Source organism: Hemicordylus capensis, chromosome 1 (assembly GCF_027244095.1).
Source record: "Hemicordylus capensis ecotype Gifberg chromosome 1, rHemCap1.1.pri, whole genome shotgun sequence".
Lineage (NCBI taxonomy): Eukaryota > Metazoa > Chordata > Lepidosauria > Squamata > Cordylidae > Hemicordylus > Hemicordylus capensis.
In genome coordinates this window covers 261,604,643-261,616,941 of record NC_069657.1, presented here as the reverse complement: position 1 = coordinate 261,616,941, position 12,299 = coordinate 261,604,643, and the positions used below count along the sequence as shown (strand labels likewise).

Here is a 12,299-nt window from a genome sequence, read left to right as displayed (position 1 = left end):
CCAGTGACTGTTGCTGGTGTCTGTCTTATGTTCCTTTTTAGATTGTGAGCCCTTTGGGGACAGGGATCCATCTTATTTGTTTGTTATTTCTCTGTGTAAACTGCCCTGAGCCATTTTGGAAGGGCGGTATAGAAATAAAGAAATAAAATAAAATAAAAATCTCCTAAAACTGAAACGAAACAAACTGGGTGTCATCAGCATGCCTCTTTCCAAACCCATAGACAACTTCACTCAGTGGCTTCATGTAGATATTACAAAGTGTGGGACATAGAATGCCAGGGGGTCAAGCAGTAATCCCTCGGCATGATATTCTGGAATTGGCCATGCAAGTAGGAGCAGAACCACTGAAAAGCAGTGCCACCAGCCTCTAACCTGGACAGCCTATCCAGAATGATATTGTGATTAATGGTATCAAAAGAGATTCAAGTGGATGAGCAGGGTCACACTCGCCCTTGTCCTCTCAGCATAGGTCATGCATTAGGGCAACTAAAGCAGTTTCTATTCCAAAACTAGACCTGAAGCAAGCCTGAAATGGATCTAGATAATCGGTTTCATCCAAGAGTGCCTGGAATTGCAAAACCACTAACTACTACAGCACCTTGCCCAAAAAGAAGGGGTGTGGGGCTGGTTATTAAAATTATCTGGGTCCAAGGGAGGTTTATTTAGGAGTGGCCTCATCACTGCTGCCTATAAGGCAGCTAGAATAACTCTTTCCTTCAAAGAGGCATTTATCACTCCATGGATCCAACCACTCATACTCACACTGCTAGATGTTAATAGTCATTAGAGATAAAGGTTGAGCATACAAGTGACAGGCTGCACTCCTCCAAGTACTTTGCATCCTCAGGCCACGGAAATGGAAATCTATCCAATAAAAATAAAGTCAGACTGGTTTATGCTACTGAAACCGGGGGAGGGGGGGCAGGATGAGCTAACTTAAAAAAACAAAACAAAACCAATGGAAGATGCTTTAAAAATGTTTCTATATGGCAGTACTCCAGTAAACGTTTTGAAAATGATCACCCCAACTGTATGAAGTGCAGTTGGAGTAGATTCCGGTAGATGGGGAAACAGCTGTTGGCAGCATCCACAGAAATTGTGGCTGCTGCTGTGTGAAAAGTGGTCATGCCGACACAAAACTGCCACTGTGTGGCTGCACAGCACAAATCCCAGCAACACCCACTCTGTTTCTACATCCCACATCATTAAAAACATTTCTCAAACCTACTGCTTTGAACTCTCTTCTTTCACACTGTAGCCTAGCTGGACATGACAGGGATGTGCCAAACCACAGTTCAAAGTGAGGCTCAAGCACCTTTTGGGAGTGGTGTGGGGCAGCTTTAAGAAAGAGGAGAGCAGGTCCTTATCTACTCTCCGCTGCCCCGTTCAGCTTCCCACTGGGGCAGCACTCAGCCCAAGCACCCCCATGCAACACTAACACACACATGGCCCACGCATGTGTGGATGCCATGTGCGTGCTGGCGCTGCATGGGAGTGCTTGGGCTGAGCACCTCCCCAGCAGGAAGCTGCATGGGGCGGCAGAGAGCAAGTAAGGACCTGCTCTCCTCTTTCTTAAAGCTGCCCCACGTCACTTCCGAAAGGTGCTCGAACCGCACTTCAAACCACGATTCGGGCACATCCCTAACAGGGACAACCAATATTTCTTGTACATAAATATGCCCTGTTTACATCTGTGATGTAGTATGGTCTAATTTTGACATCAGAAAGTATGTGTGGATGAGGGGAGCTGAATCTTCCCCTCTTCCTAACCCCACTTACAGGTACATCCCCACAAACTATTGCTGCAGGCACTTTCCCACCAGCCAGGTTCTAATACTAGAAGTGAGCTGGGCTAGGGAGACAAGTGCCTGGAGAGATAGAGTGCAGGCAGGTAAAATGGAAGATGAGTTTGCTTCCCTCCCTCACATGTTTCTTTTGATGTAAAAATTATATACATACGCTTTAATCAAGAGAGGCAGACATATAAACAACAAGCATGACTGTCCCCATTATGTCTAGGTTTTGACTCATCAAAGTTACAGAAATACATTTGGCTCTGAACAGACATGCAGTCTTCTTTGGGCTACCTGATATTATGATCTTAGAACTTCATAGCTGAGAAACACTTGAGATTCTTAAAACTATTCTAGAGTAGATTGGCACAATACATTGTAGCTTTGTTGACTGGAGCTTTTTTTAAACTTGCTAAACAAAACAAATTTAACAATTAAATATTAGATAACTAGTTCCGATGTAGGTGAAAAAGTCTGGAATAATTGAAATATGATGTCATTTAGGAATATACGAAGCAAAGTATACATTTAGAACACTTGCAGGTGTCCAGAAATAGAAACAAATTTAAGGGTTCAGTATGGTGCTGTTTGCATGTTGTGTAACGAAATCCCTCTTTGATAATATAACTTTATTTGTTCCATTTTGTATCCCTATATTAATAAAATTTAGAGGTTTGTACTACATGGATCTACACTGGCAGTATGTAGTACTGCACCATTCATGCATTATATATGGAACACAAAAATTACGTAATGGGGCCATTCACATGACCTACTAGGTGGGCAAGGGGAAGACTTCCTAAGCCTTCCCCCCACCCTGCAGACAATCATTGTTTTCCGGGTGGGAGCACACTCTGCACTCCCACATGATCAGCCCTGCTCCAAGCAGTGCAGTGCATTGTGGGGATTCCCCCAGTGACGGGTGAGTGCCCATCAGTGCTGCAGCATTGGCTGAAAGCAGCCAGCGCTGACACATGGTCAGATGAATGGGGTTAAGGGATTGCTAAGAGGCAGGCTCCCTAGGGCTCCTCATTTAAGAGGTGGGCTCCCTAGGTGGGTTTGCCACCAAGATCTACATGCCTCCTTGGCTGCGTTAGCGTGGTCTTGGCTGCTCGGGAGAACAACTTCAACATCTGTTACAGAATAATATTAATACTAACATCCACTACAATATTTAATTGCTTGTTTTGCTCATTTCCCCCCCTGCCACCACAAAGCAGTTTATTTAGGATTCAGGATTTGCCTTGTCATCTGGATAAGTGCCAAAGTGCAAATATTCATTTGTAAAAAACAAGCAAATTAATGTAGCCATCTAGAATTCAACTAAAATAGTTGAGAAGGTCCTAGTGACGCAGCCAAAGCATTAATTAGTATTGTTTATGTGTGCATTATATACATGGTTTTTGCTTTCATAACCTGAGAATTTATTTATTTCAGATGATTTTTAAAGGAAATTAAGCAAATTCATGGAGCTTGGGGCTTACCAACAGCTTCAGTCACAGTAGCTAAATGGAATCTCCAAGTTCAGATGTACTGTTCCTTTGATTTCCAGTTGTTGCAGAGTGCACAGAGAAGGAAAGATGGTTGCTTTATGCCTTGCTTGTGGGTTTCCCAGAAGCATCTGGTTGCCCACCATTGTATCCTATATGAGCTGCCTCTGTTCATGAAATAAGCTCTGTTTGTCAAAGATAGGAGAAGAAATTTTCACCAATTTCCCCTTCCCTCTGCATCTCCCTGGGGCTCCAAAAATCCACTCCTGAAGTTTGGAGATCCTCAGGAACAAATTGAGGGTGGGGGAGGGGGAACAAAGGCATGATTTGCCTAACAATAAATAAACAAATGATCCTCAGGAATATATTTTCAGGTGGCTAAGGGCACTCCTGGGGGAAAGATCAGCAAAAGTCACTTTATTTTGCACAATAGATGCTACAGAGTTCAGGGAGCTCTGCACAGATGGGATGCTTCTTCTCAGACCAAGCATAAACTCTGCACCATTATTTCATTTCAACATTCAAGTCTGGTTAATGCCCATTAGGCCTGTGAGTGTTCAGAAGATTTGGATTTGACCCGATCTGATGTCAACAATTTCGGATTCAGCTTCTATGGGCCCTGGTGATGTTGGATATCAGATCGGATTCAGAATCCAAATCCAAATTCTGACTTAAATTTAGATTTTTCCCCCATTAGCGGTCAATGGGGAAATAGGAAAAAACCCACCAAAAATCACCCATTGGTCCCTGAGTCTTGGAACTTGCCACACATGTGGGAAAGGAGGTCAGAGGCCTCTGTTGTGATTTTTATTAGTATTGGTCACTTCCCCGATTTTTGGTGACCTTTTGAAATTTTTGTAAAAATGGTTAAAAATGGTAAAATCTGGCTTGTTTCAAGCCAGAACTGTACAAAGAGTTCTGGATCTGAAGCCCCTCTTTGAGCCATGATTCCTCCCCCATGGTCAGGGAAAAGGACATTCCTTTGATTTTATATTCATATCCCCCCATTCTACATTGCAAGAACAGGCAGAGCTTTTAAAAGAGAGAGCCAGCATGGTGTAGTGGTTAGAGTGCTGTACTAGGACCTGGGAGACCCGAGTTCAAATCCCCATTCAGCCATGAAACTAGCTGGGTGACTCTGGGCCAGTCACTTCTCTCTCAGCCTAACCTACTTCACAAGGTTGTTGTGAAAGAGAAACTCAAGTATGTAGTACACCACTCTGGGCTCCTTGGAGGAAGAGTAGGATATAAATATTATAATAATGATAATAATAATAATAATTAATGATTAATAAACGGATTGAAAGGACTTCAGACCTTTTGATCCCTTAATGGCTAGAAAGGAAAGTGAGAAATTATAATCACAAAAACAGAAACACTCAGAGTATTTTCACTTTTACTGACTGTGTGTTTCTGCAATGGGGGAGACAAAAATTAATATAAAATCAAAAGAATGTCATTTTTCCTCCACATGGGTGTGGAATGATGGTCCTAGAGAGGGCTTCAGATCCAGAACCTTTTGTAAATTTCTGGCTTGAAGCAAGCCCATTTTAGCCCTTTAAAAAAAAAAATTCCTCCAAGATCAGAGAAGTTACCTATAGCCTTGGCGGGGGCGGGCAGAGTCCTGCCAATGTGGATTTCATGTGTGCCAGATTTCACAGCTGTATGCCTACCCATCCAGGATATATAAAAAGGGGAGTAAAAGGGGCATGCTGTTACCCCTTTTCATAAATGCAAAGGGCAGATTCTTCCACTTAGGGAAGAAGGTCCAAGGAAGGGCTTCACATCCAGAATGTTTTGTAAAGTTCTGACTTGAAACAAGCCGTATTTCACCAATTTTAGCCATTTTTATTTTTATTTTTTAAAACCAAGCTAAAAGCAATGAATTTTTAAACTTTTGCATGTTTCTCAATCTCCCCCCCCCCAAAGACACACACACACACACACACACACGTGAAAAGTACACTAAAGAACTGTTGGGAATTCTCTCTGGTAGGAGAAACCCTTTTTCATTATAGCAGAGTGCACAGAGGCACAACACAGCAGAATTTAGTTAGGCATGTGTGTATGCTAAGAGTAAAGTAACTTGGAGCCAGTTCATAGTTTCAAATCAGTATAAATGGTATTTATTAGAGAACTCCATTCTAGATAGGAAAGGGAGGAGTTAGGATCTCTAATCTATCTATCTAGCTGGATGCAGATGGATTCTGCATTTCTGCACACATGGTGCAGGGAGAGGAGCTTGCATGTTGCAAGGTAGAAGGAACAGGAAGAGAAGGGAGAGAGGAAGTGCAAAGCAGGAAGGAAGTTAGTCCCTAATAGTAGCAATCTACATTCCAAAGGGATAGTGTCAGAGCAGTAGAGAAGGGATGACCAATGTCTTGACCCTCTAGCCCTCTGACTCACTAGTCTGTCCTCCACTGTCATTGAGACAAGAGACAGTGCATAGTCCTTCACTTCCAACAAGAACATGATTTTAGCCACTTGATTGAACCCTGGGTGATAATTCTGCCGAAACCTCACTGGTGCCATTTTGTGAATTCTGAAATTCTGATGTATTTCTGAAATTGTTTGGTATTTTGGAATTAATTCCAGCTGTATCAATGTGGTTGTTTTTAAAAAGTCATATTCAGATTATACCAATTTTTAATGATTTTATACAATTTTGGATAAAATCCAGACTGTTGAATCCAAATTTGCACAGGCCTTATGCCCATTATTAAGATATTAAGAATATTTGTTTTTCAGTTTTCAATTTTTTAAAAAGTTGCCAAAGCAATTTGCATAGAAAAGGGAATAAGATGTTCCCTGTTCCCAAAAAGCTCACAGTCTTAAAAGAAACATAAGGTAAACACCATCAACAGCACTGGAAACACCATCAACAACCACTGGAAGACAAAAATTAAAATCAAAGGAATGTCATTTTTCCTCCAAATGGCTGTATTGGATTGAGACTATTTTTCTCCTTCTGTTTAAAATAAGAGAGTCACCAATTTTAAAAGTGCCTCTTTTTCCTAGTTTGCAAGACTTTGCACTCCGTTGTCATATGGCTTTCTCATTCTCATCTTGTATGTAACAGCAACATAGCAGTGTCCTCAGTGGACATATGGACTTCCTGAAATCTGATAATATGGCATTTAAAAAAAAAAGAATCCTGTGAAAACCTGACTGAATCAATTACCAGCACAGATAATCTAGTTCTGCTAGTGCAGACAGTTCACAGACTCACATTCTGACTCATCATATCTGACATACTATTAGAGAAAAAATAATTGGCAGCTGGATATTCAAATTTTTGCATAAGCTAGCCGGGCAATTTAGAACTGATATGTGCACTGAAGTGCACATCCAAATGCAAGCAAAGGACAGTGTCTACATTTAGTTCAACAGATCTGGATGCACTTCCTATGGAAAATAATGAACAATATCTACATTTGGATGAGTGTGCAGTTCCAAAAAGCAAAGCTATCTCAGACACATGGACCAGCTTCTGTTGGATATTTAAGACCATGAGGTAGAAGAAGAGGCAGGTTTTTCTGAGCCTAAATGGAAACTAAGGGAAACTAGTTTAGAATTTAGTAGGAAACGACATTTGCTACTTAATACTTTCCATTAAACAAGTCATTAATTGTGAATGGACCTGAAACAGCACATGTGCACTGGTTTACATTTATATCTTGCTTTTCTCTTAAACAAACTTTTAAAGCCTAGTCTTTTATAAAAATTCCATTTGGGGTACTCAATCACCTCAAAAAGTGGGAATTAAATGCATGAACATTTAACTATTATTTCAATTTGAAAAAGTAACTCTCCTAAATTTCTGTAGGTAGGAAAAGGAGGGGAAATGATTTCAAAAAATAATTACCATGCCTATCAAATAGCAAAAGATTCTGTTACTGAACTGTAATGTGCCATTTAGCCTTTTGTTACCCAATTAAACTTCCTATATATTTTAATTTGAATTTCATTTCACTTTGTAAAGCACCAAATATAATGTTTCAGAACAGGTCACTTGAAAAAGATGTCAGAGTTTACAGCATATCAAAGTGATGAGTGGCCAATAAGTTGCTTTCATTGAAGAGTGCCATATTATGACAATAGCTAATAAAGACTTTCAGTTTTTGAGAAAGCAACTATTGTGATGATGTCCTCCTTTTAGGCTGCAATTCTAAACACACTTACTCTGAATAACATACATAGGATGATGCTGTTCATCTGATGCAGTTAGTGAATTTTGGCATTAAAGCATATTCATGCAGTTTGTCTTTCCATTCTAGTAATAGTAGGGGTGGATGGTGTTTTATTTTAGAATTTTTTATAATAGCCCTATGTATGTATGTTTGTTAGGGTTGGCCCATTCACTAAGCAGACCTAGCTGATCACCTAGGAAACAAATTCTGTGGTTTGGGGGTGGTAGTGGACGTGTATAAACAGTGCCACAATATAGCACTGCCAATTAATCTTGCTCTACCTCTTGTATTGCGCCCCAGAAATGTCCCAGTCTGGTCCCAGCTTCTCCCTCCAGGGTACTCTGTTGAGGAACAGGTGAGCAGATATGGGCAGGGAGGTGCTGTGGTCTATAAGAACATCTCCCTTACCAGGATCCCTGTTCAAGTGTCTAATCATATCAAATGTGTATACTTAAGGTTGAGGGTCAGGGATAGACTGGGTTTTACATTGGTGTACAGATCACCCCACTACCCAATGGAGTCCCTAACTGAGCTGGTGGACTTGGTCGTAGACTTTGTGTTGGAGTTCCCCGAACTTGTGCGAGGCAGACTTCAGTGTTCACTTTGGGATCAATTTGGCTAGGGCGGCCCAGGAGTTGACAGCTCCTCCATGACAACTATGGGCCTATCCCAACAAGTCTCAAGACTGACGCACATTGCTGGTCACATGCTTGATCTAGTTTTTTTCTCTGACCAACATGGTGCTCCACGTGCGAGAACACCTGTGATTTCCCCATTGTCATGGATTGACCACCATCTGGTTAAATCCCGCCTCCCAAGGGGTGATGGGCCTACTAGGATGATTCACCCAAGAAAGTTATTGGATCCAATGGGGTTCCAAGAAGCCTTGGAAGGATTTAGTGTTGGCTCTGCCAGTGATCCTTTTGATGTCCTGGTAGAGAATTGGAACAGCAAACTCACCAGGGTGTTAGACATAGTCGCTCTTAAGCATGCTCTCTGACTTGCTTCAAAACTGGCCCCGTAGTATACAAAGAACTATGGGGGCTGAAGTGGCAAGGTAGACTACTGGAGCACAAATGGAGGAAAATCAACTTGAATCCGACAGATTACAACATAGAGCACATTTGAAGATGTGTGCTCAGCCAATACATGCAGCAAAGAAGCAATTTTATTATTATTATTATTACATTTATATCCTGCTCTTCCTCCAAGGAGCCCAGAGCGGTGTACTACATACTTAAGTTTCTCTTTCACAACAACCCTGTGAAGTAGGCTAGGCTGAGAGAGAAGTGACTGGCCCAGAGTCAGCCAGCTAGTATTATGGCTGAATGGGGATTTGAACTCGGGTCTCCCCGGTCCTAGTCCAGCACTCTAACCATTGCACCATGCTGACTCTCTTATTTTAAGGAGGCAATCATTCATCCTTTTCTGAAGAAGCCAGCATTGGATCCCTTTTTACAAGCAGGGGGTCCCCATACCAGATTCCTTTTACAAGTAGGGCAATTGAACCAGGTCGACTCAGTTGGAGAGCTCAAACCAAACTGCTGCTGGCTCTAATGAATCAGCTTGCAGACTGGGCAGCTCGGTTCAAGTTTGGTTTGAACTCGAACCGAACCGCCTGTTCCGGTTCCATGCACACCCCTAGCTCAAGTTAAAGCTAGGGCTCCAGCTTCTTGGCTGGGGGATGCCAAAAACTCTAGGGATGACCCTGATGTTTACACACACCTATTTGTCTTTGTGTGAATAGATGTAAAGGTAAAGTGTGCTGTCGAGTCGGTGTCGATTCCTGGTGACCACAGAGCCCTGTGGTTGTCTTTGGTAGAACACAGGAGGGGTTTATTATTGTCACCTCCCACGCAGTATGAGATTATGCCTTTCAGCATCTTCCTATATCACTTCTGCCTGATATAGGTGTTTCCCATAGTCTGGGAAACATACCAGTGGGGATTCGAATTGGCAACCTCATACTTGCTAGGCAAGCCATTACTCTGTTGCGCCATTAGGTGGTTCATGAATAGATATACTTGTGTTTATTTTAAAAGTTAACTTGAGTACAGGTCCCTCAAATGCTTGGTCCAGATAGGAAGTGTACTGTTGTACCTGTGTTCAGCATAACATGTGAATAAGTGTACCTGTGTACAGATCTGTACACTGTATGCAGATTGTGCAAATGTTGGATATAATGTATGAATAGGGCTCAAGTCTTGCTGCAGAAGTCATATGAGATCATTTCATGTTGATGTTTTGGCAGATTTGGGGTACAAGTTAATTAAAAATAAGAGAGATCAAAAGTCTGATTTCATCTGAGTACCTTTCCTTATTGCATTTTATTTTCTCCAATACTTCTCAGCAACCTCACAGGTCCACTACATGTGGATATCACTACCCTCCATCTTCTTTTCTCACATTTATGATCAATGTATCTTGTGTATTTTTTGTGGTGTGATAGAGGGTTTTTGTTTTTTGTTTTACATTCATTCACAGGGAAGAACTATTACCTACTTTGTAAATGTTTTACCACACCTCAGAAGCAATAGGGTTCTCTAGGTTTTGTCCTCAGTCTAATATATTGTTTTTTGCTTGGGTTTTTTTTAAAAAAAACAAACCAATATTTTGTACAGTATAGATAAGAAAAATTAGTACCTAACATGTTTTCCAAGGCAGTACATTGTATTAACTGAGGTGGGTGGGGGCAGTCCTCACTTAGTATTATTAAGCAGTCTTCATATACGTTTAGATTATTAGATTTTCATATTACAAAGCAACCTCTTTGTTAAAGTCAAAATTATAAATTATTGCCATAATGGGAAATCTAGCAGGACTAATTCTCCACACATATTTATTCTATATCTTGTAAATCATAAAGGACTGAGTTCTCACGATTTCACAATCCATAGTAATGATTTTTGATCTATAATAACAAAGAAAGATGTACTTTGTTACCAAATTAAATTTCCATACCAGGAAACTCTATTACTCTTTGTTGTTTTTACTGCTGTTACATCAGGCCTCAACCAATTTCCTTGGACCTTAGGAGCCAGGCTGTCCTCTACACCATTGCGGGGCAGATTCACCACTCACTCCCAACAATGCACTCTGTGGCCTGGGGAACCTTGCTTGCATGTTCCTCCTCCTGACCATGTCTGTCTGGCTCAGGCAGGCGATGGATGAAGGGAAGTGACAAGGAGTTGCTCCCAACCTTTTGCTCACTTTTTCTGGTCATGTCCATCTTTTTCTGTCATGTCCATCAGGTAGTTGACATGACCAGAAGGAAGGAGCAACCCTCCCTGCCTTGCTTGCTCATTCGTAATCATCAGTCACCTGACTCGGTCACCACACTTAAATTTTCAGGTGCCGTTGCAAGCTGACACTAAGGAATTGTCATGCCTTGTGTTATTCATGTGTACTTACTAAAAAATAGTTGTTTGGGTGTAATCGGTCAGGTTTTTAGCACATTGTCACGAAAATAAGTACTATTATTTAGCTAGTCTAATTTTCTGGAGTTTTTATTTCCTTTGAAGGTGTTCTGTCCAAGAACTTCCCAACCTTAGTAATGTTCGACTGTAGCTGTATAATAACACAGTTTGTGACTTTACTGCCAAAATGATGGATAGATCTATCTTCTGCTGTGAAGATTGCCATTATCCCTAAGGGGATATCTTCTTTCGTACTGAAACAATTCTATCTGCACACAAATATAGATTTGTAACTTGGAGAAAACACTGTCATCTTTTGATGAGAGTGAACAGATTGGTTTCATTGCCTGATATTTATGCCAACTGCAGAAATATTGAAGAGGTAACATGCAAGGTGCATTGAGTGAGCATTTTGTTGTTCATTAAGTGCAATGATTTTTTGGGGGGTGGAAGGTATTACTGGTTTTTGTGTGTAAAATGTCATATTCTAGTTTAGAGTCATTGCTATTCACCTAAAATTGAAATGATACTTGGTTTTGTTTTAAAGAGCATAGAAGAACCAGAAGTAGAGGAGGAAAAACAGAAGTAGAAATGGAATATGAGACTAGTGAAAGTGAGTGAAACATTTGCCTTTCTTCTCTAGTAAAACTAACAATTCTCATTTTGTACATATTAGTAGGAACCCTAACATAATAGCCATTACTCCATTCAATCCCCACACTTACCTTTGCATGCTTTAATCCCTGATGTCATATGTTGGCTACCTTAACAAGTACTACCACTAGCTGTTCCATTATATTTAGTTTAAGCAGTTTGTGTTGTTTTGAAGTCCTCCCGCCTGCTAATTTCGACCTTTTCATTTATCCTGCCTTTGAAGCAATGAGCTGTATAAATACATGGTGATGATAATAAAGAGGGCTGTAGAGTCCATGCAGCACTGAGTTCAGAAATGTAATTCAGTTTTACACTGTGTCGTGTCAACTGCTGAAATACTTTCAGGATGAGCTCACATACTGCATTCATAATGGGATAATTGGAGCTGTCTCTTCATTACTGTGAAACTGCAGCCATGGACTGACTGTCATAATGATTCTCTTTCCACCTCAGGCAGTTACCTAAAATGGTGAGAATGATGCTGAGAGCTTATGTCAAGTGTGTTACCATTTTTAAAGTGATTGTGTGAACTCCTCATTAGGAATCCCTGTAGCATTTTAAAGTGATTGTGTGAACTCCTCATTAGGAATCCCTGTTGACAGATTTGCCAACATGGCTAATAAGGAACTTGCAAGCAGAGTTTTAGAACTGTGTGGGAGGAAAGGGAAGGATTTATAGGCAAAAATTTAATCATAAAACTTTTATAAAGCTTGGAGATCTCTTAAGCCTTCAAACTGCTTGCTCAGCATGAGAGAA

The 12,299-nt window shown here is 40.8% G+C and overlaps 1 protein-coding gene across 25 annotated transcripts in view; it reads left to right on the top strand.

The window, feature by feature from the left end:
• The window catches only part of PLCB1 (phospholipase C beta 1), an 807,198-nt gene that overhangs the window by 752,607 nt on the left and 42,292 nt on the right, over nt 1-12,299 (top strand). Inside the window, exon 33 of one of the 25 annotated variants that reach the window (XR_008313428.1) lies at nt 11,437-11,455. The exons of 23 other annotated variants lie outside the window; for them this stretch is intronic. Coding sequence is in view for 1 of the 2 variants with exons in the window: in XM_053284750.1 (XP_053140725.1) it covers nt 11,437-11,478 (42 nt within the window). In the remaining variant the exon portion in view is untranslated. Of the gene's footprint in view, nt 1-11,436; nt 11,503-12,299 lie in introns of those variants that run through there. One more of the 25 variants, XM_053284750.1, reaches the window with a different exon arrangement.